We start from the raw sequence: 25,109 nt of genomic DNA on the forward strand, positions 1-25,109 counted from the left end.
GTCGAGAAGGGTGGTAGACCTGGCTTCTAAAGTGAGGCCGATTACAGAATAAGGTGAGAGAAGGTAGTATCTCACCCCTTACAAGTGACACACATGTCAAGACAAATAAGCAGATTGAGCCCAAGGCAGTGTGGAGCTCGATAGAGGTGGCACTCCTCAAGTAATTAATGGACGAGAAGGGCGGTCCAATTGGCTTCTGCGGTGAAGCCGATTACAGAATAAGGTGAGAGAAGGTAGTATCTCACCCCTTACAAGTGACACACATGTTAAGACAAATAAGCAGATTGACCCCAAGGCAGTGTGGAGCTCAATAGAGGTGGCACTCCTCAAGTAATTAATGGTCGAGAAGGGCAGTCCAATTGGCTTCTACGGTGAAGCCGATTACAGAATAAGGTGAGAGAAGGTAGTATCTCACCCCTTACAAGTGACACACATGTCAAGACAAATAAGCAGATTGAGCCTAAGGCAGTGTGGAGCTCGATAGAGGTGGCACTCTTCAAGTAATTAATGGTGGAGAAGGGCAGTCCAATTGGCTTCTGCGGTGAAGCCGATTACAGAATAAGGTGAGAGAAAGTAGTATCTCACCCCTTACAAGTGACACACATGTCAAGACAAATAAGCAGATTGATTCCAAGGCAGTGTGGAGCTCGATAGAGGTGGCACTCCTCAAGTAATTAATGGTCGAGAAGGGCAGTCCAATTGGCTTCTACGGTGAAGCCGATTACAGAATAAGGTGAGAGAAGGTAGTATCTCACCCCTTACAAGTGACAGACATGTCAAGACAAATAAGCAGATTGAGCCCAAGGCAGTGTGGAGCTCGATAGAGGTGGCACTCCTCAAGTAATTAATGGTCAAGAAGGGCAGTCCAATTGGCTTCTGCAGTGAAGCCGATTACAGAATAAGGTGAGAGAAGGTAGTATCTCACCCCTTACAAGTGACACACATGTCAAGACAAATAAGCAGATTGAGCCCAAGGCAGTGTGGAGCTCGATAGAGGTGGCACTCCTCAAGTAATTAATGGTTAAGAAGGGCAGTCCAATTGGCTTCTGCGGTGAAGCCGATTACAGAATAAGGTGAGAGAAGGTAGTATCTCACCCCTTATAAGTGACACACATGTCAAGACAAATAAGCAGATTGACCCCAAGGCAGTGTGGAGCTCGATAGAGGTGGCACTCCTCAAGTAATTAATGGTCGAGAAGGGCGGTACACCTGGCTTCTAAAGTGAGGCCGATTACAGAATAAGGTGAGAGAAGGTAGTATCTCACCCCTTACAAGTGACACACATGTCAAGACAAATAAGCAGATTGAGCCCAAGGCAGTGTGGAGCTCGATAGAGGTGGCACTCCTCAAGTAATTAATGGACGAGAAGGGCGGTCCAATTGGCTTCTGCGGTGAAGCCGATTACAGAATAAGGTGAGAGAAGGTAGTATCTCACCCCTTACAAGTGACACACATGTTAAGACAAATAAGCAGATTGACCCCAAGGCAGTGTGGAGCTCAATAGAGGTGGCACTCCTCAAGTAATTAATGGTCGAGAAGGGCAGTCCAATTGGCTTCTACGGTGAAGCCGATTACAGAATAAGGTGAGAGAAGGTAGTATCTCACCCCTTACAAGTGACACACATGTCAAGACAAATAAGCAGATTGAGCCCAAGGCAGTGTGGAGCTCGATAGAGGTGGCACTCCTCAAGTAATTAATGGTCGAGAAGGGCAGTCCAATTGGCTTCTACGGTGAAGCCGATTACAGAATAAGGTGAGAGAAGGTAGTATCTCACCCCTTACAAGTGACACACATGTCAAGACAAATAAGCAGATTGAGCCCAAGGCAGTGTGGAGCTCGATAGAGGTGGCACTCCTCAAGTAATTAATGGTCGAGAAGGGCGGTAGACCTGGCTTCTAAAGTGAGGCCGATTACAGAATAAGGTGAGAGAAGGTAGTATCTCACCCCTTACAAGTGACACACATGTCAAGACAAATAAGCAGGTTGACCCCAAGGCAGTGTGGAGCTCGATAGAGGTGGCACTCCTCAAGTAATTAATGGTCAAGAAGGGCAGTCCAATTGGCTTCTGCGGTGAAGCCGATTACAGAATAAGGTGAGAGAAGGTAGTATCTCACCCCTTATAAGTGACACACATGTCAAGACAAATAAGCAGATTGACCCCAAGGCAGTGTGGAGCTCGATAGAGGTGGCACTCCTCAAGTAATTAATGGTCGAGAAGGGTGGTACACCTGGCTTCTAAAGTGAGGCCGATTACAGAATAAAGTGAGAGAAGGTAGTATCTCACCCCTTACAAGTGACAGACATGTCAAGACAAATAAGCAGATTGAGCCCAAGGCAGTGTGGAGCTCGATAGAGGTGGCACTCCTCAAGTAATTAATGGTCGAGAAGGGCAGTCCAATTGGCTTCTACGGTGAAGCCGATTACAGAATAAGGTGAGAGAAGGTAGTATCTCACCCCTTACAAGTGACACACATGTCAAGACAAATAAGCAGATTGAGCCCAAGGCAGTGTGGAGCTCGATAGAGGTGGCACTCCTCAAGTAATTAATGGTGGAGAAGGGCAGTCCAATTGGCTTCTGCGGTGAAGCCGATTACAGAATAAGGTGAGAGAAAGTAGTATCTCACCCCTTACAAGTGACACACATGTCAAGACAAATAAGCAGATTGAGCCCAAGGCAGTGTGGAGCTCGATAGAGGTGGCACTCCTCAAGTAATTAATGGTCGAGAAGGGCAGTCCAATTGGCTTCTACGGTGAAGCCGATTACAGAATAAGGTGAGAGAAGGTAGTATCTCACCCCTTACAAGTGACACACATGTCAAGACAAATAAGCAGATTGAGCCCAAGGCAGTGTGGAGCTCGATAGAGGTGGCACTCCTCAAGTAATTAATGGTCGAGAAGGGCGGTACACCTGGCTTCTAAAGTGAGGCCGATTACAGAATAAGGTGAGAGAAGGTAGTATCTCACCCCTTACAAGTGACACACATGTCAAGACAAATAAGCAGATTGAGCCCAAGGCAGTGTGGAGCTCGATAGAGGTGGCACTCCTCAAGTAATTAATGGTCAAGAAGGGCAGTCCAATTGCCTTCTGCGGTGAAGCCGATTACAGAATAAGGTGAGAGAAGGTAGTATCTCACCCCTTATAAGTGACACACATGTCAAGACAAATAAGCAGATTGACCCCAAGGCAGTGTGGAGCTCGATAGAGGTGGCACTCCTCAAGTAATTAATGGTCGAGAAGGGCAGTCCAATTGGCTTCTACGGTGAAGCCGATTACAGAATAAGGTGAGAGAAGGTAGTATCTCACCCCTTACAAGTGACACACATGTCAAGACAAATAAGCAGATTGAGCCTAAGGCAGTGTGGAGCTCGATAGAGGTGGCACTCTTCAAGTAATTAATGGTGGAGAAGGGCAGTCCAATTGGCTTCTGCGGTGAAGCCGATTACAGAATAAGGTGAGAGAAAGTAGTATCTCACCCCTTACAAGTGACACACATGTCAAGACAAATAAGCAGATTGAGCCCAAGGCAGTGTGGAGCTCGATAGAGGTGGCACTCCTCAAGTAATTAATGGTCGAGAAGGGCAGTCCAATTGGCTTCTACGGTGAAGCCGATTACAGAATAAGGTGAGAGAAGGTAGTATCTCACCCCTTACAAGTGACAGACATGTCAAGACAAATAAGCAGATTGAGCCCAAGGCAGTGTGGAGCTCGATAGAGGTGGCACTCCTCAAGTAATTAATGGACGAGAAGGGCGGTCCAATTGGCTTCTGCGGTGAAGCCGATTACAGAATAAGGTGAGAGAAGGTAGTATCTCACCCCTTACAAGTGACACACATGTTAAGACAAATAAGCAGATTGACCCCAAGGCAGTGTGGAGCTCAATAGAGGTGGCACTCTTCAAGTAATTAATGGTGGAGAAGGGCAGTCCAATTGGCTTCTGCGGTGAAGCCGATTACAGAATAAGGTGAGAGAAAGTAGTATCTCACCCCTTACAAGTGACACACATGTCAAGACAAATAAGCAGATTGATTCCAAGGCAGTGTGGAGCTCGATAGAGGTGGCACTCCTCAAGTAATTAATGGTCGAGAAGGGCAGTCCAATTGGCTTCTACGGTGAAGCCGATTACAGAATAAGGTGAGAGAAGGTAGTATCTCACCCCTTACAAGTGACACACATGTCAAGACAAATAAGCAGATTGAGCCCAAGGCAGTGTGGAGCTCGATAGAGGTGGCACTCCTCGAGTAATTAATGGTCGAGAAGGGCGGTACACCTGGCTTCTAAAGTGAGGCCGATTACAGAATAAGGTGAGAGAAGGTAGTATCTCACCCCTTATAAGTGACACACATGTCAAGACAAATAAGCAGATTGACCCCAAGGCAGTGTGGAGCTCGATAGAGGTGGCACTCTTCAAGTAATTAATGGTGGAGAAGGGCAGTCCAATTGGCTTCTGCGGTGAAGCCGATTACAGAATAAGGTGAGAGAAAGTAGTATCTCACCCCTTACAAGTGACACACATGTCAAGACAAATAAGCAGATTGATTCCAAGGCAGTGTGGAGCTCGATAGAGGTGGCACTCCTCAAGTAATTAATGGTCGAGAAGGGCAGTCCAATTGGCTTCTACGGTGAAGCCGATTACAGAATAAGGTGAGAGAAGGTAGTATCTCACCCCTTATAAGTGACACACATGTCAAGACAAATAAGCAGATTGAGCCCAAGGCAGTGTGGAGCTCGATAGAGGTGGCACTCCTCGAGTAATTAATGGTCGAGAAGGGCGGTACACCTGGCTTCTAAAGTGAGGCCGATTACAGAATAAGGTGAGAGAAGGTAGTATCTCACCCATTACAAGTGACACACATGTCAAGACAAATAAGCAGATTGAGCCCAAGGCAGTGTGGAGCTCGATAGAGGTGGCACTCCTCGAGTAATTAATGGTCGAGAAGGGCGGTACACCTGGCTTCTAAAGTGAGGCCGATTACAGAATAAGGTGAGAGAAGGTAGTATCTCACCCCTTATAAGTGACACACATGTCAAGACAAATAAGCAGATTGACCCCAAGGCAGTGTGGAGCTCGATAGAGGTGGCACTCCTCAAGTAATTAATGGTCGAGAAGGGCGGTACACCTGGCTTCTAAAGTGAGGCCGATTACAGAATAAGGTGAGAGAAGGTAGTATCTCACCCCTTACAAGTGACACACATGTCAAGACAAATAAGCAGATTGAGCCCAAGGCAGTGTGGAGCTCGATAGAGGTGGCACTCCTCGAGTAATTAATGGTCGAGAAGGGCGGTACACCTGGCTTCTAAAGTGAGGCCGATTACAGAATAAGGTGAGAGAAGGTAGTATCTCACCCCTTATAAGTGACACACATGTCAAGACAAATAAGCAGATTGACCCCAAGGCAGTGTGGAGCTCGATAGAGGTGGCACTCCTCAAGTAATTAATGGTCGAGAAGGGCGGTACACCTGGCTTCTAAAGTGAGGCCGATTACAGAATAAGGTGAGAGAAGGTAGTATCTCACCCCTTACAAGTGACAGACATGTCAAGACAAATAAGCAGATTGAGCCCAAGGCAGTGTGGAGCTCAATAGAGGTGGCACTCCTCAAGTAATTAATGGTCGAGAAGGGCAGTCCAATTGGCTTCTACGGTGAAGCCGATTACAGAATAAGGTGAGAGAAGGTAGTATCTCACCCCTTACAAGTGACACACATGTCAAGACAAATAAGCAGATTGACCCCAAGGCAGTGTGGAGCTCGATAGAGGTGGCACTCCTCAAGTAATGTTATGTCGGAAAAAAAAAGTGAAAGTATGGTATATATCGTATGCTAAAAAAAATTTAAAAAGTGAATGTAAAAGTAAATGTTGATAAAAGGCATAGTATAGTACGTTCAAAAAATGCAAAAATAGTCAATGTATAGTATGTCGAAAACAATGTGATAGTATAGTATGTCAAAAAAATTCAAAAGTCATAGTATAGTATGTCGAATGAAATTCCTATAGTTTTTAAAAAAAATAAAATAAGTTACAGTATAGTTGTTATGGCTGTTGTCCCTTTTCCCTCTCTAGTAACTCTGCCCAGGTGTGCTGCACTGCTCAACGGGGCTGTGAAGGAAGTGCTTAAAAGCTCCTGTGCCAGCAGCAGAAGGGAGAGGCCTCTGGTGTGGGGACTGCTGGTTTTTCTGCCTCTCAGCCTAGGATTTTTGTATTGTCTTATTTGTATTTCTTTGTTAATAAATCTTATGGATTTGAGTGTTTTAAAAATGTCTTATGTGGTTGATTTGGGTCAGTGTTGGAGTGTTGTTCGCCCCAATAGGGCTGCCCAAGGGTGGGGCGTAACAATAGTAATTTGAAGAAAAGTCCTAGTATGATATGTCGTATAATAAAAAATTCATGGTATACTATGTCTGAAAAAAGTCATAATATAGTATGTTGAAAAAATTTCATAGTGTAGTATATCAAAAAAATAAAAAAGTCATAGTATGTCTAAAAAAGTCATAGTATAGTATGTAGAAAAAATAAAAAAGTCATAGTTTGTCGAAAAAAGCCATAATATAGTATTTTGATAAAAAGTCATAGTATAGTATGTCAATAAAAAACTCAAAGTATGGTATGTGGACATTTTTTTTAAAAAAGTCATAGTATAGTATGTCGGAAAAAAAAAAAAGTCATTGTATAGTATGTTGAAAAAAAAAAAAATTTCATCGTATAGTATATCAAAAAAAATAAAAAAAAGTCGTATAGTATGTCCAAAAAATAAAAAATTCATTGTATAGTATGTTGAAAAAAAGTCATAATAAATTATATTAAAAAAATGCTAAAATAGTCGTAGTATAGTATGTCAAAACACTGCAAAAAAAATCATAGTATAGTATGTCGAAAAAAAATTATAGTATATTATTTTGCAAAAAATTATAAAAAGTCCTATTATAGTATGTCGAAAAAGTGATAAAGAAGTCATAGTATAGTATGTCGATAAAAGTCAGTACAGTATGCAGGAAAAAAGTATAGTATGTCAAAAAAAGTGATAAAAAAGTAGGAGAAAGGTATGTGGAAAAAAGTGATAAAAAGTCATAATACAGTATGTTGAAAAAAAATTATAGTATATTATTTTGCAAAAAAATTAGAAAAAGTCCTATTATACTATGTCGAAAAAATGTCAAAGTATAGTTTGTCGAAAAAAAAAAAGTCATTGTATAGTATGTAAAAAAAAAAGTCGTATAGTATGTCGAAAAAATAAAAGTCATAGTATAGTATGTTGAAAAAAGGTCATAATAAATTATATTAAAAAAATGCAAAAATAGTCGTAGTATAGTATGTCAAAACACTGCAGAAAAAAGTCATAGTATAGTATGATGAAAAATCTAAAAAATCATAGTATAGTATGTTGAAAAAAAATGATTGTATATTGTTTTGCAAAAAATTATAAAAAGTCATATTATAGTATGTCGAAAAAAGTCATAGTATAGTATGTCAAAAAAAGTGATAAAAAAGTCGGAGTATAGTATGTGGAAAAAAGTGATAAAAAAAATTCATAGTATAGTATGTCGGAAAAAAAATGATAGTCATAGTGTAGTATGTTGGAAAAAAAAGTCATGGTACTGACTGACTCCCAGAAAAGTTCATTGTTGTCCCCCCATTTGTTTTTAGATAGTTCTCTTTTAATGCAAATTTTAGTGCTTTTAGTGATTGTGAATTGTATTTTATCTCCATTTGTGTCTGTGTCTACAACTTTGTGTTCTTGCTGCTGACCGTCTTGGCCAGGTCTCCCTTGGAAAAGAGGTTCTTAATCCCAGTGGGACTAACCTGGTTAAATAAAGGTTAAATCAAAATAAATAAAATAAATTCATTATAAGTTGTCTTTCAATCAAATATTAAGCTATAAGTGGAAAAAACTGTTCACAAAACACAATAGACATGACCACTGACTATTTGTGTAACAATTTCGCCACAAATCCACATACTGACCATATACGGTCCAGCCATATAGCCTACTCGGTTTTGACCGAATCAGTAGGTGGCGGTATGCACCTTTAAAGTTGGTTTGCACACACTTATCAATACGAGTCAACAAAAACCTACAGCACTGCAGAAACATGTAGGAGTAAATGAATGAAATATTACATGAAGGAATCTGCTAGGAAAGACATCTAAGAAAGTACACAATCTAATTAATTACTTAAGGGCAACAGGAATAATGAAGAGAATTTAATTATTACTATTATTATTTTATTTTAGTTAGTTATCATTATTTTTAATTAAAATTTGTATTTATGCATTTTTTAAATTCTATTTATTTTTTAATATAATTTAATTTTAATTAAAAAAAAAATTCTCCTGCCAGTCTACTGCTCCACACTTTATTATTATTTTATTTTAGTTAGTTATTATTAGTATTATCTTTAATTTTAATTTATGTATTTTTATTTTTTATTTTATTAATTTATTCTCCTGCCAGTCTACTGCTCCACACTTTATTATTATTATTATTATTTTATTTGTTAGTTATTATTAGTATTATCTTTAATTTTTATTTTATTAATTTATTCTCCTGCCAGTCTACTGCTCCACACTTAATTATTATTATTATTATTATTTATTTTTGTTAGTTATTATTTATTTTATTTTAATTTAATTAATTAATAATTTTTATTATTTTGTATTTTTTTTTTCTTCCTGCCAATCTACTGCTCCCAATCCAGTCCAGTCCAATAGGAGGCGGTAATGCACCTATAAGCTGGTTTGGTTTGGCCAATAAACACCAAAGAAGAAGAAGCCTACAGCACTGTACACAAACCTTTTAGGGGAGCTGTCATAAAGTGTAAATGCTTTGTTTTTATCGGACAAACTGGCACTCGTGTAAAACGCTTTTCAATTAAAGATGTTAGGTGACACATCTGCAGTTGACCCGGCTGAGCTCGCTGGTGGAGATGGAGAGAAAGGACTTCTGTCTTTGTGTGAATCAAAGGAACAACCAGCATTACAACCTGCAGCACCGGAGCTCAACATCACTCCCTCCTCCAGGTTCCTGCAGGTTGAACTGGAGCTGAACGCTCACCTCCGGCGGCTCTCCTTCAGCGAGCCGGTCCGGTTCATCTACAACCCGCTGGAGTACGCCTGGGACACGCACCGCTGCTACGTGGAGACGTACTGTCAGGCCGGACAGAGGATCCTGTTTCTGGGGATGAATCCGGGACCTTTCGGCATGGCTCAGACCGGGGTGAGGTCAGCATCTACATACTGTCATTATGCATGTCACACAGGTAGATGAGCACAGGGGCATGGATAGTTTAGTAGTAGGCTGATGCACGATGGACTGAATGCGGAAGCTACCACAAACAACAACAACAACAACAACAGTGAGACTCATGCTCAGCTGGAGTAGCCTCGCCTCTTGCAGACCACCAGGGGCCCCGAAAGAAGCATAGTCACTGTGTTTTTTTATACTTTGATTGACAGATGGATCATCCAATCACCTGGCCTTTTCCAAACAGTTTCCAATGACAGCTTCTCAGATGGTTCTGTGAAACAAATGGGTCAGGTTAAAGCTGCAGTAGGTAGAATTGGAGCAAATATGATTTAAAGGGACTGCTTGTAACTTCTTACACGTATAAATCAATCCGGGTCGGTGTCCCATGCACGCTCACGTGTGGCTACGCTGTTCAGACAAGACTCCCAACACAAACTACACGGAAGCACCAAACCACAAAGTTATATCTAGTGAAGCCCGTCTGTTAAACAGTGTTGGCCGCGGTCGGAGGACGCAGGGGAGACCGTAGCTTTGGTCTCCAGGGCCCGAGTCTCTGCTGTACTCTGCTCCTCTGCCTGCCTGCCTTCACTCACACGCCGCGCTCGTTCTCGCTCGCTCAACTCGCCCTCCAGCTGCGGTCAGGAGGCTGAGGCTAGGAAAAGCCAACACTAGGATCAGCATTGATTCATGGAGAGACCTTCGTCTGGTCAGCTAACATTACTGCCAAGCAGGTGAAATATAGTGATATTGTGGTTTTAGCTGACGTGTGTCGTCTCACTGTTTTGACGGATGCTGCTCACATTCAGTTAGCGCGTGCACACGGGCGAGGGCGAGCAACAGGACGCTGACTTTCGTTGACTTAACGGCCACAGGTGTCGCTGTTACAACCAATTTCTGATTCTTACAAACAGTCCCTTTAAAAAAAAAGGGATCTTTTATAAAACGGTCACTATATCCTGACAGTAGTGCATGAGACAGGTAATCTGAAAAAAAAACATCATGTGCCTCTGTGTCCTCCGGTGCTCCTAACGGCATCTGCAACAACCAATCAGAGCCGAGCTGGAGCCTGCCGTCTCTGAGCAGCTGTCAATCACTCGCGAACAGCTAAACCGTACACTACAAGATGTTTCTGAAAACATTTGAGGCTTGAATTAGGCATTACAGTAACAGAATATTGATTCATATTAGATCAGTGCTGCCTAGTTTGACCGTTTGATCAGAGTTTGAGAGGGATTGACAGCTGACTCCATCGAATGATGAACAGCCAATAGGAACGCTCTCTCTCTCTGAACTGACCTGTGATTGGCCAAAGTCTCCCGTCACAGGCTAGATTTTTTAAAGCCTGAAAACAGAGCCATGAGGAGGTGCAGAAGTCTAGTTATCTCTCAGAGCACTTGAATTACAGTATGTTGAAAGGTACAATATGAATTATCTGTTTTGAATACCTGTACTGTGGAGGGATCATGCATTAAAATTAATATGAGTCATGTTCCTACTGTTTCCTAGTCTCCCAGTTTGAGCTATATTTTCCCAGTTTTCATCACCAGATGTCGGGTTACTTCTTCTGACTTGTTTCAATCAATGTAATTTACTGCAGTAAATGTTGTATCTATGATGTGTTCCAAAAAAATAAATATAAATATATAATGATATATAATATAAATGATCTACGTATCTTTGCACAGGTCCCCTTCGGAGAAGTGAGGTCAGTTGTTGATTGGCTGAAGATAACAGGGGAGGTCGGTCATCCTGATGACGAGCATCCAAAGCGGCGGATCACAGGACTTGCCTGCACTCAGAAGGAAGTGAGTGGCGCACGTTTCTGGGGCTTCTTCAGGAAGTTGTGCGGCGAACCGGCGCTTTTCTTCCAGCACTGCTTTGTGCACAATCTATGCCCGCTCATCTTCATCGCTGCCAGTGGGAAGAATTTAACGCCTCCCGAGCTGCCTGCAGGTGAACGAGAAGCCCTCTTGGCCCTGTGTGACATTGCACTGTGCCAGGCGGTGGAGGCACTGGGCGTCTCCATGGTGATCGGGGTTGGAAGGGTGGCAGAGCAGCGGGCACGGCGAGCTCTGTCAGCAGCAGGTGTCAACGTGCGGGTCGAGGGCATCATGCATCCGTCGCCCAGGAACCCGTTAGCCAATAAGGGCTGGGAGGAAGTAGCCAAAGCTAAGTTGGCAGAACTTGGCGTCTTGTCGCTGCTGGATGTGTCTCATCAATAGAGTGCGCTTCATCTGACAATGGATTATGATGTGAGGAGTTTGAGTAAGAGACTCAGGTTCACATTTTTCCTCACAGCTCAGTCTGTGTCTGAGCAGCTCCAAGGAGAGCTTATCACGCCTTCCACGTCTGCCATCACTACTGCTGCAAACACGTCAGTTTTCTTCTTCTTCTGTGAGGATCTGTCGCTTCATTTCGAGATGGGTTTTCTTTACAGATCAGTGCATGCTAAGCACTGTAAAACTAAATATAAATTGCATTCATCAAAATGCCCTATACTTAAAATGTGTGTGAAACTTTAAATGAAGCCTTACCACAGAAACAGCCTGTCTCAATATGTATTAGCTAATGATGCATATTGGGACACACACTGAGCATTAAACATGACAATAGAAAAATGGATTTCAAAATGCAGCACTGTGAGTGCACATATTAGACATTTTAATCGATTTTCAAAAGGTATTAATTTACCAAGTTGAACAATTGTCAACTTTTCTTCATACATTATGTAAACAAGGTCTTGCATGTTCTTTGTTTCCAAAAAAAATCCATAAAGAGGCCATCCTCAGGAAGAAAAACAAGTACACACTTTACTGTCCTACTGTAGTATTTGAATGGTGACATTACAGAGGTAATGAGAAACATGTATATGACAAAACTATTGAGTTAATAGTTAGGTATTGTTCATGCTAGATCACTGTACAAGACTGTTCTTTTTTCTTTTCTTTTTTTTTAAATGTCATTTTAATTGTCATTTATTTTGATGTGTTTTATTTGTTAATGTTTACATATTTTATCCACAATTTGACCAATTCTGTTTAAATAAACAAAATGAAATATGAGATTTTTCTGCCTCTGATGCTTCAAAGATGAAGGTTAACTGACTAACTAGGGCTGATATTTTGCATGTTAGCATGATAATATGCTAAGTAAGGCATAATGTACAGCAAGTCGCTCATTGTTGTGAAATAAACCCAGACAGGGCGATGCAAGACGGTCGCGTCAGGGTGCCGCATCACCCTGTCAGGGTTCATTTCACAACAATGACCCGCTAGCTGCACATTATCCCGCTTATTACACGGCTACTTACTTAAGAAATCAATAATTTGACGCAAAAACGGTCCGCCAGAGCCGGACATCAGAACTGCGGCCATAGCAACGGTCTGTTATACATCAACAGAGCCATCATTAATGTTATTCGCAATGTGCTTTACCTACTACGATAAGTTAAAATGGTTGCTGTGAAAAGGCTGTGACAAAAATGGGCGGATAGGTACCTTTGAAAGTTTCTTCTTTCAGCAGCTATTGTCTGCCTGCAACTGAAAGCAAGAACTTAAATCACATTTTCCACCAATAACTTTTCTGGCATTTAGAGAGACAGAGGTCCTAGAAGGGCTGAAGATGTGAGATCAAGTGATTTATTCTAAAATAACATTTAAATGAAAACTTCACCACCAGTCATAACATATCACAATGAGCTGGATCTGTGTTAACGGGGATATTGTGTCCATTCTTCACCCAGCAGACCTGCATTCATCTCTCTAACAGTTTCAATACACTAATCTGATAATCAGCTTTCTGTTTTTATATACTTTTGTCCCCTAAAAGCACCGAAACCACAACTCACTCATTGAATGTGGGTTTGTGCCAAAACTACGCTGCCATCAAGTGTTCACAAGTGGGACCTCGATTCTTACACAATCACAGTTTGAGAATAAAAGTCAAATATACAGAATATGAAATGTGTAGGCAGTATCCAAATCACTGAGACACGGAAATGACTGATGAGTTTTCCCTAAAACACTGTTCGAAACTAATGAAGCTCATCTTTGCTTCAGTATTTTCAGAGCAGTTTTACAGGAAAATGCAGGAAATATCCACAGTTTGCATCATATAGTGGACGTCTGTTGTTGGACTGGGGCTTCTGCCATTTTTATGCCTTTCACTGATTCCAGGACAGTGGGTTCACTTAAGTTATTAAGAGAAAGGTTCAGCCTTTAGTATAGTGCCCCCCTTTCCTCACACCCCCCACTGCCACTACTGAGAATTGCAATGAGCAATAAGCAGCAGCAGCAGATCCTGTATCCCATAACTAAGTCCTATAATGGGAGTGGAAGTCCACAGCACTGCTCGGCCTTGTGATGAGCTGTGCACTCAAACTGCATCTCCCATGAGTCTCCCATGAGTCTCCCATGAGTCACCCAGCATCACTAGTTTTACTTTACATGTTGTGAAACTCTGGTACCAAACAAGATTGCTCATCACCATCCACAGATTGATCCACAGCTCTATCCTTCATGAGTAGCAGAAAAGACATTGCATTCATTTTCTCAGCAGAATAAGGTAAGAAAGACATGAACACCACAAAGGTAAATTGTAAATTAAGGATACAGCTATCACATGTTCTTAGAAAGCCTTGAATACTAAATTATAGCAGATAGAACTGCACTTAATAAAACAAAAAATGAAAGACAAGATTTATCTGTTAACTTGTGAATAGGCAGAAAAAGGAAGGAATGATGCGTTTTATTTTTTATTCTAATCTTTAATTAACAGCACACATTTAAGAGCATGTATAACTTGATTGAATATTTTACTTAATTTCCAAATTTAGCTTTGGTTGGTGTATTTTTCAGAATTAAATATAAGACATAGAAAACAATCATTGTTTCAGTATTGGAAGATAAAGCGTATCTATTAGTTGGCTAAGGGCTGTCTTTTATGATCAATAACTAACACTAAACTGTTTCAATAATTGATTAATAATGAATTTATCATAATGTATATATTCATCCTCACACAAGTAGCCTATACAATGGAGCAGTGTTGTGTTTTTTTGCAGATTACATGGTATAACTTCAGCGCTCAGTAGGTTTACAAGCTTGTTGTTTATGAACATATTGTATGGCCATATAGGCGGCTGGTGTGATCAAGCTGCATTCCTGATCCGACTCTGCTATCACCTTTCATCAGCTGTTCTCCTCCAGACTGAAACTGGATCTCATTTCCCTGGATCCACCATGTCTGTTTTCTTCCTAAAGAGCGCAGCTTCCTATTACCATGGATAAACAGGCCTCGGTGGTGTTTCGTAATGTGGGGCAACTGTACTTCCCCCAAACCAGAGTGGAGTGCCACTACAGTCTGACCTCTGACCATCAGTGGAGCAGCAGTGACTGGATAGGGATTTTCGAGGTAAATTCACCCACTTTAGCACCATTCCTCCCCACACTGAAAGAGAACATTTTAGCAAAATAAGTTCTGTGTCACGGGGTAGTGGTGGGGAGGCACATCTGTATGTCTTTGTGGTCTAAAATGTGTTTGTTATCATGTCACAGGTGGGCTGTTCTTCAGTCAAACAGTATCACACGTATACATGGGTTCTTGTCCCTGAAGGCTACACTGAGGGTACCAGTGTCAACTGCTGTGCACTTTTCCAGGGTAAGAATTCAGCCAAACATTTAAAAACATAATTCAATAGTCCACACATTGCATCACTGATGTTTGGGTGTGGTCGGTCAGACGTGTGCTCTGTCGTACCTGTAACCACACCCGGTAGTGATGTCACAGTGTACCGACACACCCTGAAGCACACTGCCACATCACAGCAGCTAGTTTAACCTCTGAAGCTCTGCTGTTATGTTAATGCTGTGCAGTTTCTTGGAACAAAAGATGTTTAATACATCAAAAATACCACTGTCAATGCCGACTTATGGAGAAATTAATTTCATTCCTTCAACCACCTTCTTGAAAAGGTTGGGGTATGTGCAAAAAACTGTTAATATCCAAGTCTATCATGTTTAAAAGTAGCTGTTCTGACCAGAAATGTGGGCTTTTCTTTTGTGTATGTATAGTTAAGGTTAGGCATTGATCTTGAATAGTTAAGGTTAGGCATTGACCTCGAATGGTTAAGGTTGGTCATTGACCTTGAAAAGTTAAGGTTAGGCATTGATCTTGAATAGTTAAGGTTAGGCATTGGCCTCGAATATTTAGGTTAGGCATTGATCTTGAATAGTTAAGGTTAGGCATTGACCTCGAATGGTTAAGGTTGGTCATTGACCTTGAAAAGTTAAGGTTAGGCATTGATCTTGAATAGTTAAGGTTAGGCATTGGCCTCGAATATTTAGGTTAGGCATTGATCTTGAATAGTTAAGGTTAGGATACATCGTCAGGCAGAGTCTTTGCAAGTTTTTCCAAAATTTGGGGCTGTATACATCCAAAAGGTGCTCCTAAAACCTGAATAATATCAGCATATTCCACGTCTCAATCGGAAAATGTTCAATTCAGAATAAAGCCTAATTCAGAATATCCAAACGGGATATGCTATTTACATGACTCGTATCAGAATATTATATTCGGAATAGTAGTGGAATATTAGTGTGCATGTAAACTTAGTATTGAGAGCTAATTAACAGCTAGTTGTGCTTCACTATTCACGTTTTTTATTCTGTAATACTTGGTAAAATAACCAAGACAAACAACTTTTTTGTAATTAATAACTAAATACAATATTTCTTATTATATATTAATAATAATATACATCTAATATACATTATATATCTACTTGATACAGCATCCTACCTTCCCCGCCCCAGTGCTGCAGAGTATCAGTTTATATATGTGGATAAGATGGGAAAGGTGTGTGCCCGTAGTCGCACCTTCACGTTCCGTGCTCCCAAGCCGCTGGAGGAGCTGGAGACTCTGAAGGAGGAACAAGAGGAGGACGGAGAGGAGGAGCTGCTCCTGGTCATCCCCAGGGCTCAGCTGCTGCAGGTGGAAATAATAAAAAAAACTTCACTATTGCATTCAAACATTCCTGACAAGTTGCTCTTCCCTTTACAGTAATAATAAGAGCACGGCCCTTTAGTGCAAATACTGTGAACCAGAACCACTAACATGACAATTTATTTTATTTGTTTTCACGTTAAAGTGTTTGAATCTCCCCGTCTCTCTACCCAGAGTCAGCTGGAGGAAAGCTGGAAAAAACAAGCGGATATACAGCAGACTCTTGACGTAGCAAAAGAGGAGATGGAGAATGAGAAAGAGAACTGCAGAAAAGCAAGGGAGGAGTGGGAACGTGAAAGAGAAGCAATGAAGGAGGAGATCTCAGATTACAGAGACAACCTGAGACACAACAGTGACATGTTGAAGAACATGGAGGGAAAACACAAGGTACAGACAGCTCAGGCCACCACATTTCTTGGGGTAACCATCTCATTTTTACCTCCAAAGTTCTGAATTTCAGCTGCTTTTTGGTTAAAAATACACAAATGGAAAAATTATGTATAATTATTTTTTCTTCTCTCCACAACATTGAAAGAATGTGAAATATAGTCAGGAAAATCTGACCTCTGAACTGAGTAAACTCATGGCTGAAAAAGATGAGAGTCTGCACCGAATCAGAGACCTGGAGGAGGACATCAAGGTCCTGAATGACAGGGAGAAAGACGAAAACGTAGAGCTGGAAAGGCAAGTGTTTGAGACATATGCAGTGGTGGAAGAAACTTGAGGTGCAAAAGTCCAGTTCTCTCTCAGAACACTTGAATTACAATTACTACTGCAGGTTTAAGTAAAAGTAGAAATACCACAGTGTAGAATTACTCTGTTACAAGTAAAAGTCTTGCATTCAAAATCTTAAGTAAAAGTATTACCGCCAAAAATATACGTCAAGTACCAGAAGTTAAAGTAATCATTATGCAGAATGGTTCATTTCAGAAAAATGTATATTATAGTATTGGGTTATAATTATGGATGAATTAATGTAATGTAATGTTAATTACTTTAATGTTGCAGCTGGTAAAGGTGGAACTCATTTCAATGATTGTCTATATTGCTGGATAGCTTAATACAGTAATACATCATCATTTATTAGTTGATTACTATTTTGTATTAATAATCTGAATCTGCAAAGTAACTAATGACTAAAGCTATCAAATAAAAGTAGTGGAGTAAACAGTATTTGCTTCTGGGGGTTGAAAGTAGGCCTGGCATAAAATGGAAATACCCAAATGAAGTACAAGTACCTCAAAATTGTACTTAAGTGCAGTACTTATATTAAAAATATTTTATAGTTGTTCTTTGCACAACCCTGTGAGCACTGACACTTTTCATTTCACTGCACATCCTGTATGAGATGTATGTGACAAATAAAACTCTTGAATTGTACTTGAGTAAATTTACTTCGTTGCATTCCACCACTGGACATATGCTAGTTTAAACATTTGTCTTGGTATTTTTATTTCCGTGGGCCTAAAACTAACATTTTGTCCCACAGGCTGAAGGAGAGAGTGAAGAAAACATCCAGTCAAATGAAACACGATGAGGAAAAGAGAAAGTGTCTGCAGGTAATTGGTTGGTGCGTTTTGAAAACAGCTTCGTCAGAGAGGGCGAAAGAGGACAGGCAGCTCTGCCACACAAGACTAACTGGAACCAGGCCAGATTTAAATGGTTAGGTGTCATCTTGCCAAGTTGAACTTGTTTTCACCTCGTCTGTTCCCTCTCGTCTCTGTGCAGGTGGAGAACGAAACTTCTCTGGTGGAGGTACGAGGGCTGCAGGAGCGTCTGGACGCCAGTGAGCATGTAGCCGAGAGTCTGCGTAGGGAGCTGAGAGATCTGGGCACCCGTCAGGGTCACACCCAGACCGAGCTGCATCAAGCCCGGCTTCAGGTGGCCCAGCTCACCCTGCTGCTGTCAGAGGAGAACCTGGTCCTCAGGGAGGAGCGGGCCAACTGGGCTTTAGAGAGAGAGGCTTACAAACATGTAGCAGAAGTGAGGACACAGAAAAAGCACATACACACCTACAGTATATATGTCGACCTGACTCTGCTGTTAAACTTGATTTTTTTTTAAATGCAGACAGATGCAAAGAAATTACAAGATCTGAGCTGGGAGGTGCAGAGGAAGGAGGAGTGGTTCCAAGAGGAGAGGATGGAGAGGGAGAAACTCGAGGCAAAGCTTGGGCAAGAGAGAGATTGCAATCGAGTAAGTATATTAACCCTCTGAGACCCACAATAGACCCGTTTGTCTTTTTTAGGTGGGTACAGGCGGTCTTTAGGGGGAGATAGCAAGCCAACAGTAGATGTCACAAAGAAGTGGTGTATATCATCTGAAAGCTGGGAACCTGATACACAGATTTGGTGCTAAATGTAACCATTTTTGTCCACTTGAGAATTGAGAAATTATCAATAATCCCTCCAAAATACCACATTAAGACACCAAGACCTTGAGAAACACCATAGGTCATTTTATACAGTGAGGTCAAATTAAAAAAATTTGGTGAGTTTTCATTCACATATCTTGAGGTCAGAGGTCAAAGGACTGTGAAAATGGCCATGCAAGTTTTTCCTCACCAAAATTTAGCTTAACGTTGGAGTGTTATTGAGCCTCCTTCCCGACAAGCTAACATGACATGGTGTCATTGGATTCCTTAGGTTTTCTAGTTTCATGTAACAGTACCTTTTCTCTAGCTCTAAAATGAACCTGCTACTGAAAGACAGTGAAGTCGGTCGGGATCGGCGGATCTCAGGGGGTTAAAGTGCATCGCAGTCACTATTATTCAACACAAACACATTCAGATCTAAATATAACTGCTCATGTGCCACAAATCTGCATCATCAGTTGCTCAGATTACATTTTGGAAACTGTAGAACGATGCCAGAGTTCAGCGTAGCTCTTTCATTACTCGCATGCAGGCACAAATAGACAAGCTTCCATGAACAGCGAGTAAACATTTCTCCTCACTGCCATGCGATCAACAACAGCAGGAAAGAGGACAAGCCAGGTCAGAGGTGTGGGTGTTCAGATGATCTTAATGCTGCTGCCCCCTGCAGGTGCTGCTCAGTGATGCTAAGAGAGAACTCCAGGAGCTGAAGGCCAGCATGAGGAAGGCCCAGAAAGAGAGAGAGGAGCAGCAGGAGGACAAACAGGCAAGGATCCAACAACAAACCACATATCCATCTTATGTCACTTTTAGGGCTGTCAATTGATTAAAATATTTAATTGCGATTAATCGCATGATTGTCCATAGTTAAATCGTGATTAATCATACATTTTTTACTTGTTCAAAATGTACCTTTAAGAGAGATTTGTCAAGTATTTAATACTCTTATCAACATGGGAGTGGGCAAATATGCTGCTTTATGGAAATGTATGTATATATTTATTATTGGAACTCAATTAACACAAAACAATGACAAATATTGTCCAGAAACCCTCACAGGTACTGCATTTAGCATAAAACAATATGCTCAAATCATAACATGGCAAACTTAAGCTCAACAGACAACAACTGTCAGTGTGCTGACTTGACTATGACTTGCCCCAAACTGCATGTAATTTATCATAAAGGTGCACTGACTCAGTGCGGCCTCGTCAAATAAATAATCAGTCAGAAGTTTACAGTTTTCAAGCTCATATTAGTGGTGAGAAAGTAACCAGGTACATTTACTCAAGTACTGTACTTAAGTACAATGTTAAAGTATTTCCATTTACTGCTTCTTTTCATAACTACATTTCAGAGAGAAATATTGTACTTTTTACTCCACTACATTTATTTGATGATTTAGTTACTTTGCAGATTCAGATTAATAAAACAAAATATAATCAACAAATAGATGATATATTGTTATGTAATAAGGCTTTAAAACTGCAACATTAAAGTGATGTAAACATTAATCGTTATAATCCAATATACATTATTCTGAAATGTTGATCAGTGTTTCCCAAAGACCAAGATGACGTCTTCAAATATCTTGTTTTGTCCACAACTCAAAGATATTCAGTTTAGTGTTATAGAGGATTAAAGAAACCAGAAAATATTAACATTTAAGAACCTGGAATCAGTTTTTTTTCAAATTTTTTCTTAAAAAGTTACTCAAACTGATTATCAAAATAATAACTAAAATAGTTGCAGATTCATTCAATAGTTGACAACTAATAGATTAATTGATTGATCATTGCAGCTCTAGCATAATTACTACTTTAGGTGTATATTTTGATGTGAATACTTTTTTACTTGTAATGGAGTATTCCTACATTGTGGTATTACAATTTTGTATGTCTTCCACCACCATTTACAGTCAACATGTAGCACAGTAAAAAAATATATATTTCAATACCAATTTACTTAATTGAGTTCTTATTTCTTATCTTCTTCCTCTTCAAATGTGTGGGTTTGAAACTGGACACTCAGGACCTGCTGGACTACATCCATCAGTTAGAGCAGAGGTTGGGGTCTGAGACAGAAACTAAATCAAATGGGGAAATTCACAAATGCAACTGTGAGTAATGACGTCTCTTTGTACACAGCAGTACTGCTATTTCACTGCACTGTAATGAGTACCAAACAAAGACTACACTGATTTTAAACAGCTCCCAGCTCTTCTTCTGAGGATGAAGAGGATGCTTCCCCCGGATCAATCTGTTTGCCTCTTTCCCTGTCCTCTCACCTGGAACGGCCCGACAGAGCTGAGCTCTTCACTGCTGAGACTCACATCCAAAGCAAAGAGAACACACCAGCCTCTGACAGACAGGTGAGCCATCCTATTCACACATAAACCAAACAGAGTGTAACACCACCTGCATCAGAGCCAACACACCTGGGTGGGCAAATATTTGACTAGTTTCCCTCATCCTGTGAGTTATTTGCTCCAGTTGCATTGTTGAACACGGAGGTTTAATGCTGACTGGTTGAAAGAAGTCATGACAAAGTGTTTATTCTAACCGGGTCACATTTAAAAGAGGAAACATGGAACAAAGACGTTATAACCCCAAACACCAAAGTGGTAAATTCACAGAGAAGCTCAGATGGTTATTATTCCCCAGCTAACATCTTACTGGATAAATAACATCTTATGACAATCACATATTTTTTTTACATCTGTGAATACAAAAATGTTATTTTCTTATCTCTCACAATAATATATTATTGACTCGATTATTTGATCATAGTTTGTTTCACAATATCCACAATCAGCGTACTGTAGGTCAAAGATCAGAGTTTTAGACTACTGAATTAACATACTTAACATGTGATTTAAATCAGATTATTATTGTCTGATTACAGAGTATAAGGTTGACCGGTACTGACAATATCCATGATATTTAAAAAATTAAATATTGAAATAATGTTAATAATACACGCGATATTGTGTAAATAATCTTAAATCATGCTTTTGTACACTTGGTTAGAGAATCTCTCTCTCCACCTCCCTACACTCGTATTTTGAGTGTAATTAATTTGCCAAAAAAGAGACAAAATGCACAATAAACAAAATTAAAAATGAATTTGACTGATATATTTTCTATAGATATTGTGATGTTATTGTGAATTCTTGTCGCCATGATAATCGTGTAGTGAATATCGTGACAGCCCTAGCAGGCAAATTAAACACAAAGAAACATTTAACCATTTATTGAGTAAGGGGAATGGATGATTAATTTCTGTACAATAAATAAACATAAATCAATATATTGCCGTGCATACCGTAACTAAGAATAATAAACAAAAAGTACATAAGTTAGCTTACGTTAATAATGCAACCACTTCTTAAAGGAATCCTTTAAAAGGTAGGGTACAAGATTTAAAAATTTGTTTTTGTTATATTACTTGAAATTGTCATTACACCTTGACAGCAATTAATAAATCATATGCTTTGAAAAAAAATAAAAATATTCCAGTATCTGTGACAGTTGCAGGACTGTAATAAACCTGTTCAATCATTTCTTTACTGAGCGGGCTACCTGTCTGTCTACCTGCCTGCCTGCATGCACTTATTGCACATCACCGGAGTCTTCCACAAGCTGCTGAGTACTAACAATAGCCATGTTTGTTGTTTACGTTCATTATTATATGTTTATGTTCATAATGATCATTTTGGAGGAAGTGTCTTTGGAAGGAGATTTGGTGACTTTCTCTCTAGATTCAGGGCCTTTTGGAGCTACTATAGTGCTGCTAGCTACTTTCATTGGAAAAGAGTTGGCAACACTGGGTTCGGTGTTTCAGTTGGATCATTTTAAAATATTCTTGTGTACTCTTGCTTGTTTCTGAAGGTCACTGACCGTGCCTTTAAGTTTCTTCATCAGCATCCTAATTACAGCAAACATAATCAGCAGATAACAAAATATACAACATCTTTCTCTTCTTTCTCTAATTTAAACAGTTTGCGTTATTTCCTGGTTTTGACTTTACCTCACGGGTAAGTACATCACACAGCTCCAAAACAACATGATCTGTTAGGAAGTCAGATACACACATGAAATCAGGATGCATGTAGACATAACTCAAAGGATATAAGTCATATCAAACAAACTTACTGGTGTGGCAGCATGGTGTTGGACAAAAGATTTGAACAGACCACACCCAGTCTTTATATAACCTCCCCTTCTCTAAACTCCTCCCCTGTGCACTGATAGGTGAATCTCTCCACCCTCTGCTGGTCTCACAGAGTTGACATTCAAGCCTGAAATTTAATATAGATCAGGATAGACAGGAAGGTGATCCAGGCACTCGAAAATATTAAAACAAGTGGCGAAACAAGGAAGGAAATGTATTTTAAAAAAGCCTTTATTATAGTGGGTAAATTGTTAAAAAAAAAAAGCCAGCATGTTTCGACCACTAAGTCTTCGTCAGGGCTTAAAACAAACCGACAAAGCGAATGTGGCCTCACCCATATGGTATCGACAACCAATGGGAGGCAAAAACATAATCAACATAATACTAACAAAATATTATGAAGAAATAACACAGAAAAAAGTTTTTTCTATACATCCGCAATGAAAAGTACTTCTAGGTTTTAACATAGGCTGTAAGACAAACATGAGAGCCTATACAGAGAAAAGAAAAAATATCTATATTTTACTTATTTTACAGAAAGCATGTAAAGTCTATATCCTCGTTAAGGCAGGATACGTTAAGGCATCCAAACGATGGATCCAAGAAGTAACTACAGATCAGGTTTGCAGACAGACTAGTCAGTTTTTCTACCTTGTCACCAACAGTCTTGTTACAAAATGAAAAAAGTTTTAAATGCTCAAATGAGATGAGTTCTTATCCGTGTGTAATGATGCCTTGTTTTACAAATCCACAGCAGTAAAATGAATTGCAGCACTTTATTTTGAAATGTGATTGAGATTATATCTGAAGATAATATACATCTAAGAACTAGATATTTAGATGCTAATCAAATTAATTATACATTAGATTAAAAACAATACAAACATTGACCCACATAATTGTTTCTCACACAAACATTTTTTGGCGCGTATATTACAAAACGACAGATAATCTTGAGTTTACATCCATCTCTGCTTCTGTGTGACCACTCAGGATGTGACGCGTCAGCACTGTGAGCCCCAAGCTGGTGAAGGGAAGCAGCTAATCCTAAAAGAACTCGTCGACCCCGTCCTGAGGTGACAATTCTGGCTTTCTAACAGCCACACAGTACACACCCTGTTTCCCTCCGCCTTGACTGGAATCACCTCTCCTAAAATATCATGTGATGACTTCATTCGCAGTCTCTCCTCCCTGGCAGACTGGTTTATAAAAGCTGTCCTTCCACTTACTGGGCACTTTCTTTTCTCGTGGGACGAGTCACAGAGAGCACTAGAGAGTAAAAATAAAAGTGTAAATGATATGATAATAATAAGAGTAAAAATAGCAGCCACGTTGTGCAAGCAGGAGATCAACAGGAGTGTTGTCTGTTTATTTTTTGTATCCTTCTGTAACTCTTTCCATCCTCTGTGTCTCTGCAGTGAGCTGGCCGACTCCCCCATGTGGTAACAAAAAGAAAGATGGACAGCAAGTTCCTTGTTTACCACTGCGATGCAAGTTCATGGGGGTCCTAAGAAAACCGTTGGGATTATTCTACTGTTGTTTTGTAGCTGTTCATGTAGAAATGACCTTCATGAAGGTCATATTTAGAGTGCAGAGCCTTTATCTCGTGAGTGTCAAAGACAACATGGCACAAACTGTGTAAAACACAAAATGTAAGTCTTAAGTGTCCAGAATGTTGTTTACTAGTATGGCTAATGTTTTTATTAATGTTTAAGGATTAATAAAACTCTTTAGACTTTCATATGCAGATTAGTAGAGGTTTTATCTCTTTATTTTTTAACTTATTTTGCAAGCACAATGAATTATTTCATAGTAGAATAACTGTTGTCATTTTGATTCAGTGTTTAACACATAACTAATTACAAATGAATGAATTGTGGAGAAATTCCCACACATGTGAAAGTTGAATAATGTTAGATATAATTGTCTAAAAAGATCGTTCAGTTTATTTTAGACTCAATTTGTAATCCCTAGATTTCTAGTTTTTTTTTAGCTGATTAAATGTTGCAACACTTTTGAGAAAAGTGTCGTTGATGCCATGATTAGCTTAGATTTAATACATCTTGTTTTGGTGGCATATCAGCCCATAACCTCTCTGCATGTGAGTGTGAATCCTGAAACCGTGTCAAAAGTGTGTGTGTGTGTGTGTGTGTGTGTTACAGGCAAGTGTGAAATGTACTGTTGCAGCTCGTGGAGCACAGCGTCAGGTTGGACGAGCATGAAAGTTAATTTATGATACTTTTATTTATTGATCTGTTGGGCTCTTTAATAATATGTGATGATAAATAAATGTTGATGGCAGTCTGTATTTTGTAAGTT

The 25,109-nt window shown here is 39.9% G+C and overlaps 2 protein-coding genes and 1 long non-coding RNA gene across 7 annotated transcripts; 2 read left to right on the forward strand and 1 right to left on the reverse strand.

The window, feature by feature from the left end:
* The first annotated feature begins 8,739 nt into the window (after nucleotides 1-8,739).
* On the forward strand, nucleotides 8,740-11,709 carry LOC141766086 (single-strand selective monofunctional uracil DNA glycosylase-like). The gene is made up of 2 exons (XM_074632608.1): nucleotides 8,740-9,211; nucleotides 10,927-11,709. The coding sequence occupies exons 1-2, from the start codon at nucleotides 8,873-8,875 to the stop codon at nucleotides 11,461-11,463; spliced, it is 876 nt and encodes a 291-aa protein (XP_074488709.1). The 5' UTR covers nucleotides 8,740-8,872; the 3' UTR covers nucleotides 11,464-11,709.
* Nucleotides 11,710-14,520: 2,811 nt separating this feature from the next.
* On the forward strand, nucleotides 14,521-25,096 carry LOC141766103 (calcium-binding and coiled-coil domain-containing protein 1-like). 4 transcript variants are annotated; one of them, XM_074632633.1, is made up of 15 exons: nucleotides 14,521-14,653; nucleotides 14,797-14,899; nucleotides 16,032-16,231; nucleotides 16,418-16,630; nucleotides 16,779-16,927; nucleotides 17,733-17,802; nucleotides 17,972-18,226; nucleotides 18,314-18,439; nucleotides 19,288-19,383; nucleotides 20,649-20,736; nucleotides 20,828-20,988; nucleotides 22,618-22,653; nucleotides 23,784-23,866; nucleotides 24,209-24,542; nucleotides 24,708-25,096. In XM_074632633.1, exons 1-14 carry the CDS (start codon nucleotides 14,522-14,524, stop codon nucleotides 24,234-24,236), a joined length of 1,740 nt encoding a protein of 579 aa, XP_074488734.1. In that variant the 5' UTR covers nucleotide 14,521; the 3' UTR covers nucleotides 24,237-24,542; nucleotides 24,708-25,096. The 4 variants fall into 4 exon arrangements, with proteins under 4 accessions (XP_074488734.1, XP_074488743.1, XP_074488753.1 ...); XM_074632642.1 differs by lacking the exon at nucleotides 22,618-22,653 and having other exon boundaries at nucleotides 16,418-16,663; XM_074632652.1 differs by lacking the exon at nucleotides 22,618-22,653.
* Nucleotides 14,550-20,703, reverse strand: LOC141766171 (uncharacterized). 2 transcript variants are annotated; one of them, XR_012593585.1, is made up of 4 exons: nucleotides 20,583-20,703; nucleotides 16,808-16,886; nucleotides 16,117-16,225; nucleotides 14,550-14,689 (listed from the first exon to the last, which is right to left on the reverse strand). It is a non-coding gene; the product is annotated as an uncharacterized LOC141766171 (long non-coding RNA). The 2 variants fall into 2 exon arrangements; XR_012593583.1 differs by having other exon boundaries at nucleotides 20,575-20,703.
* Nucleotides 25,097-25,109: the final 13 nt, after the last annotated feature.

This window comes from Sebastes fasciatus, chromosome 1, assembly GCF_043250625.1.
Source record: "Sebastes fasciatus isolate fSebFas1 chromosome 1, fSebFas1.pri, whole genome shotgun sequence".
NCBI classification, from domain to species: Eukaryota; Metazoa; Chordata; class Actinopteri; order Perciformes; family Sebastidae; genus Sebastes; species Sebastes fasciatus.

Excerpts from the sequence above, each read along its gene's own strand:
- LOC141766086 (XM_074632608.1), top strand. The coding sequence starts at position 8,873 with ATGTTAGGTGACACATCTGCAGTTGACCCGGCTGAGCTCGCTGGTGGA. Across the intron at positions 9,212-10,926 it reads TCGGCATGGCTCAGACCGGG|GTCCCCTTCGGAGAAGTGAG; the intron begins GTGAGGTCAGCA and ends ATCTTTGCACAG.
- LOC141766103 (XM_074632633.1), top strand. The coding sequence starts at position 14,522 with ATGGATAAACAGGCCTCGGTGGTGTTTCGTAATGTGGGGCAACTGTAC. Across the intron at positions 17,803-17,971 it reads AAAAGAGAAAGTGTCTGCAG|GTGGAGAACGAAACTTCTCT; the intron begins GTAATTGGTTGG and ends GTCTCTGTGCAG. Across the intron at positions 20,989-22,617 it reads CACCAGCCTCTGACAGACAG|TTTGCGTTATTTCCTGGTTT; the intron begins GTGAGCCATCCT and ends TAATTTAAACAG.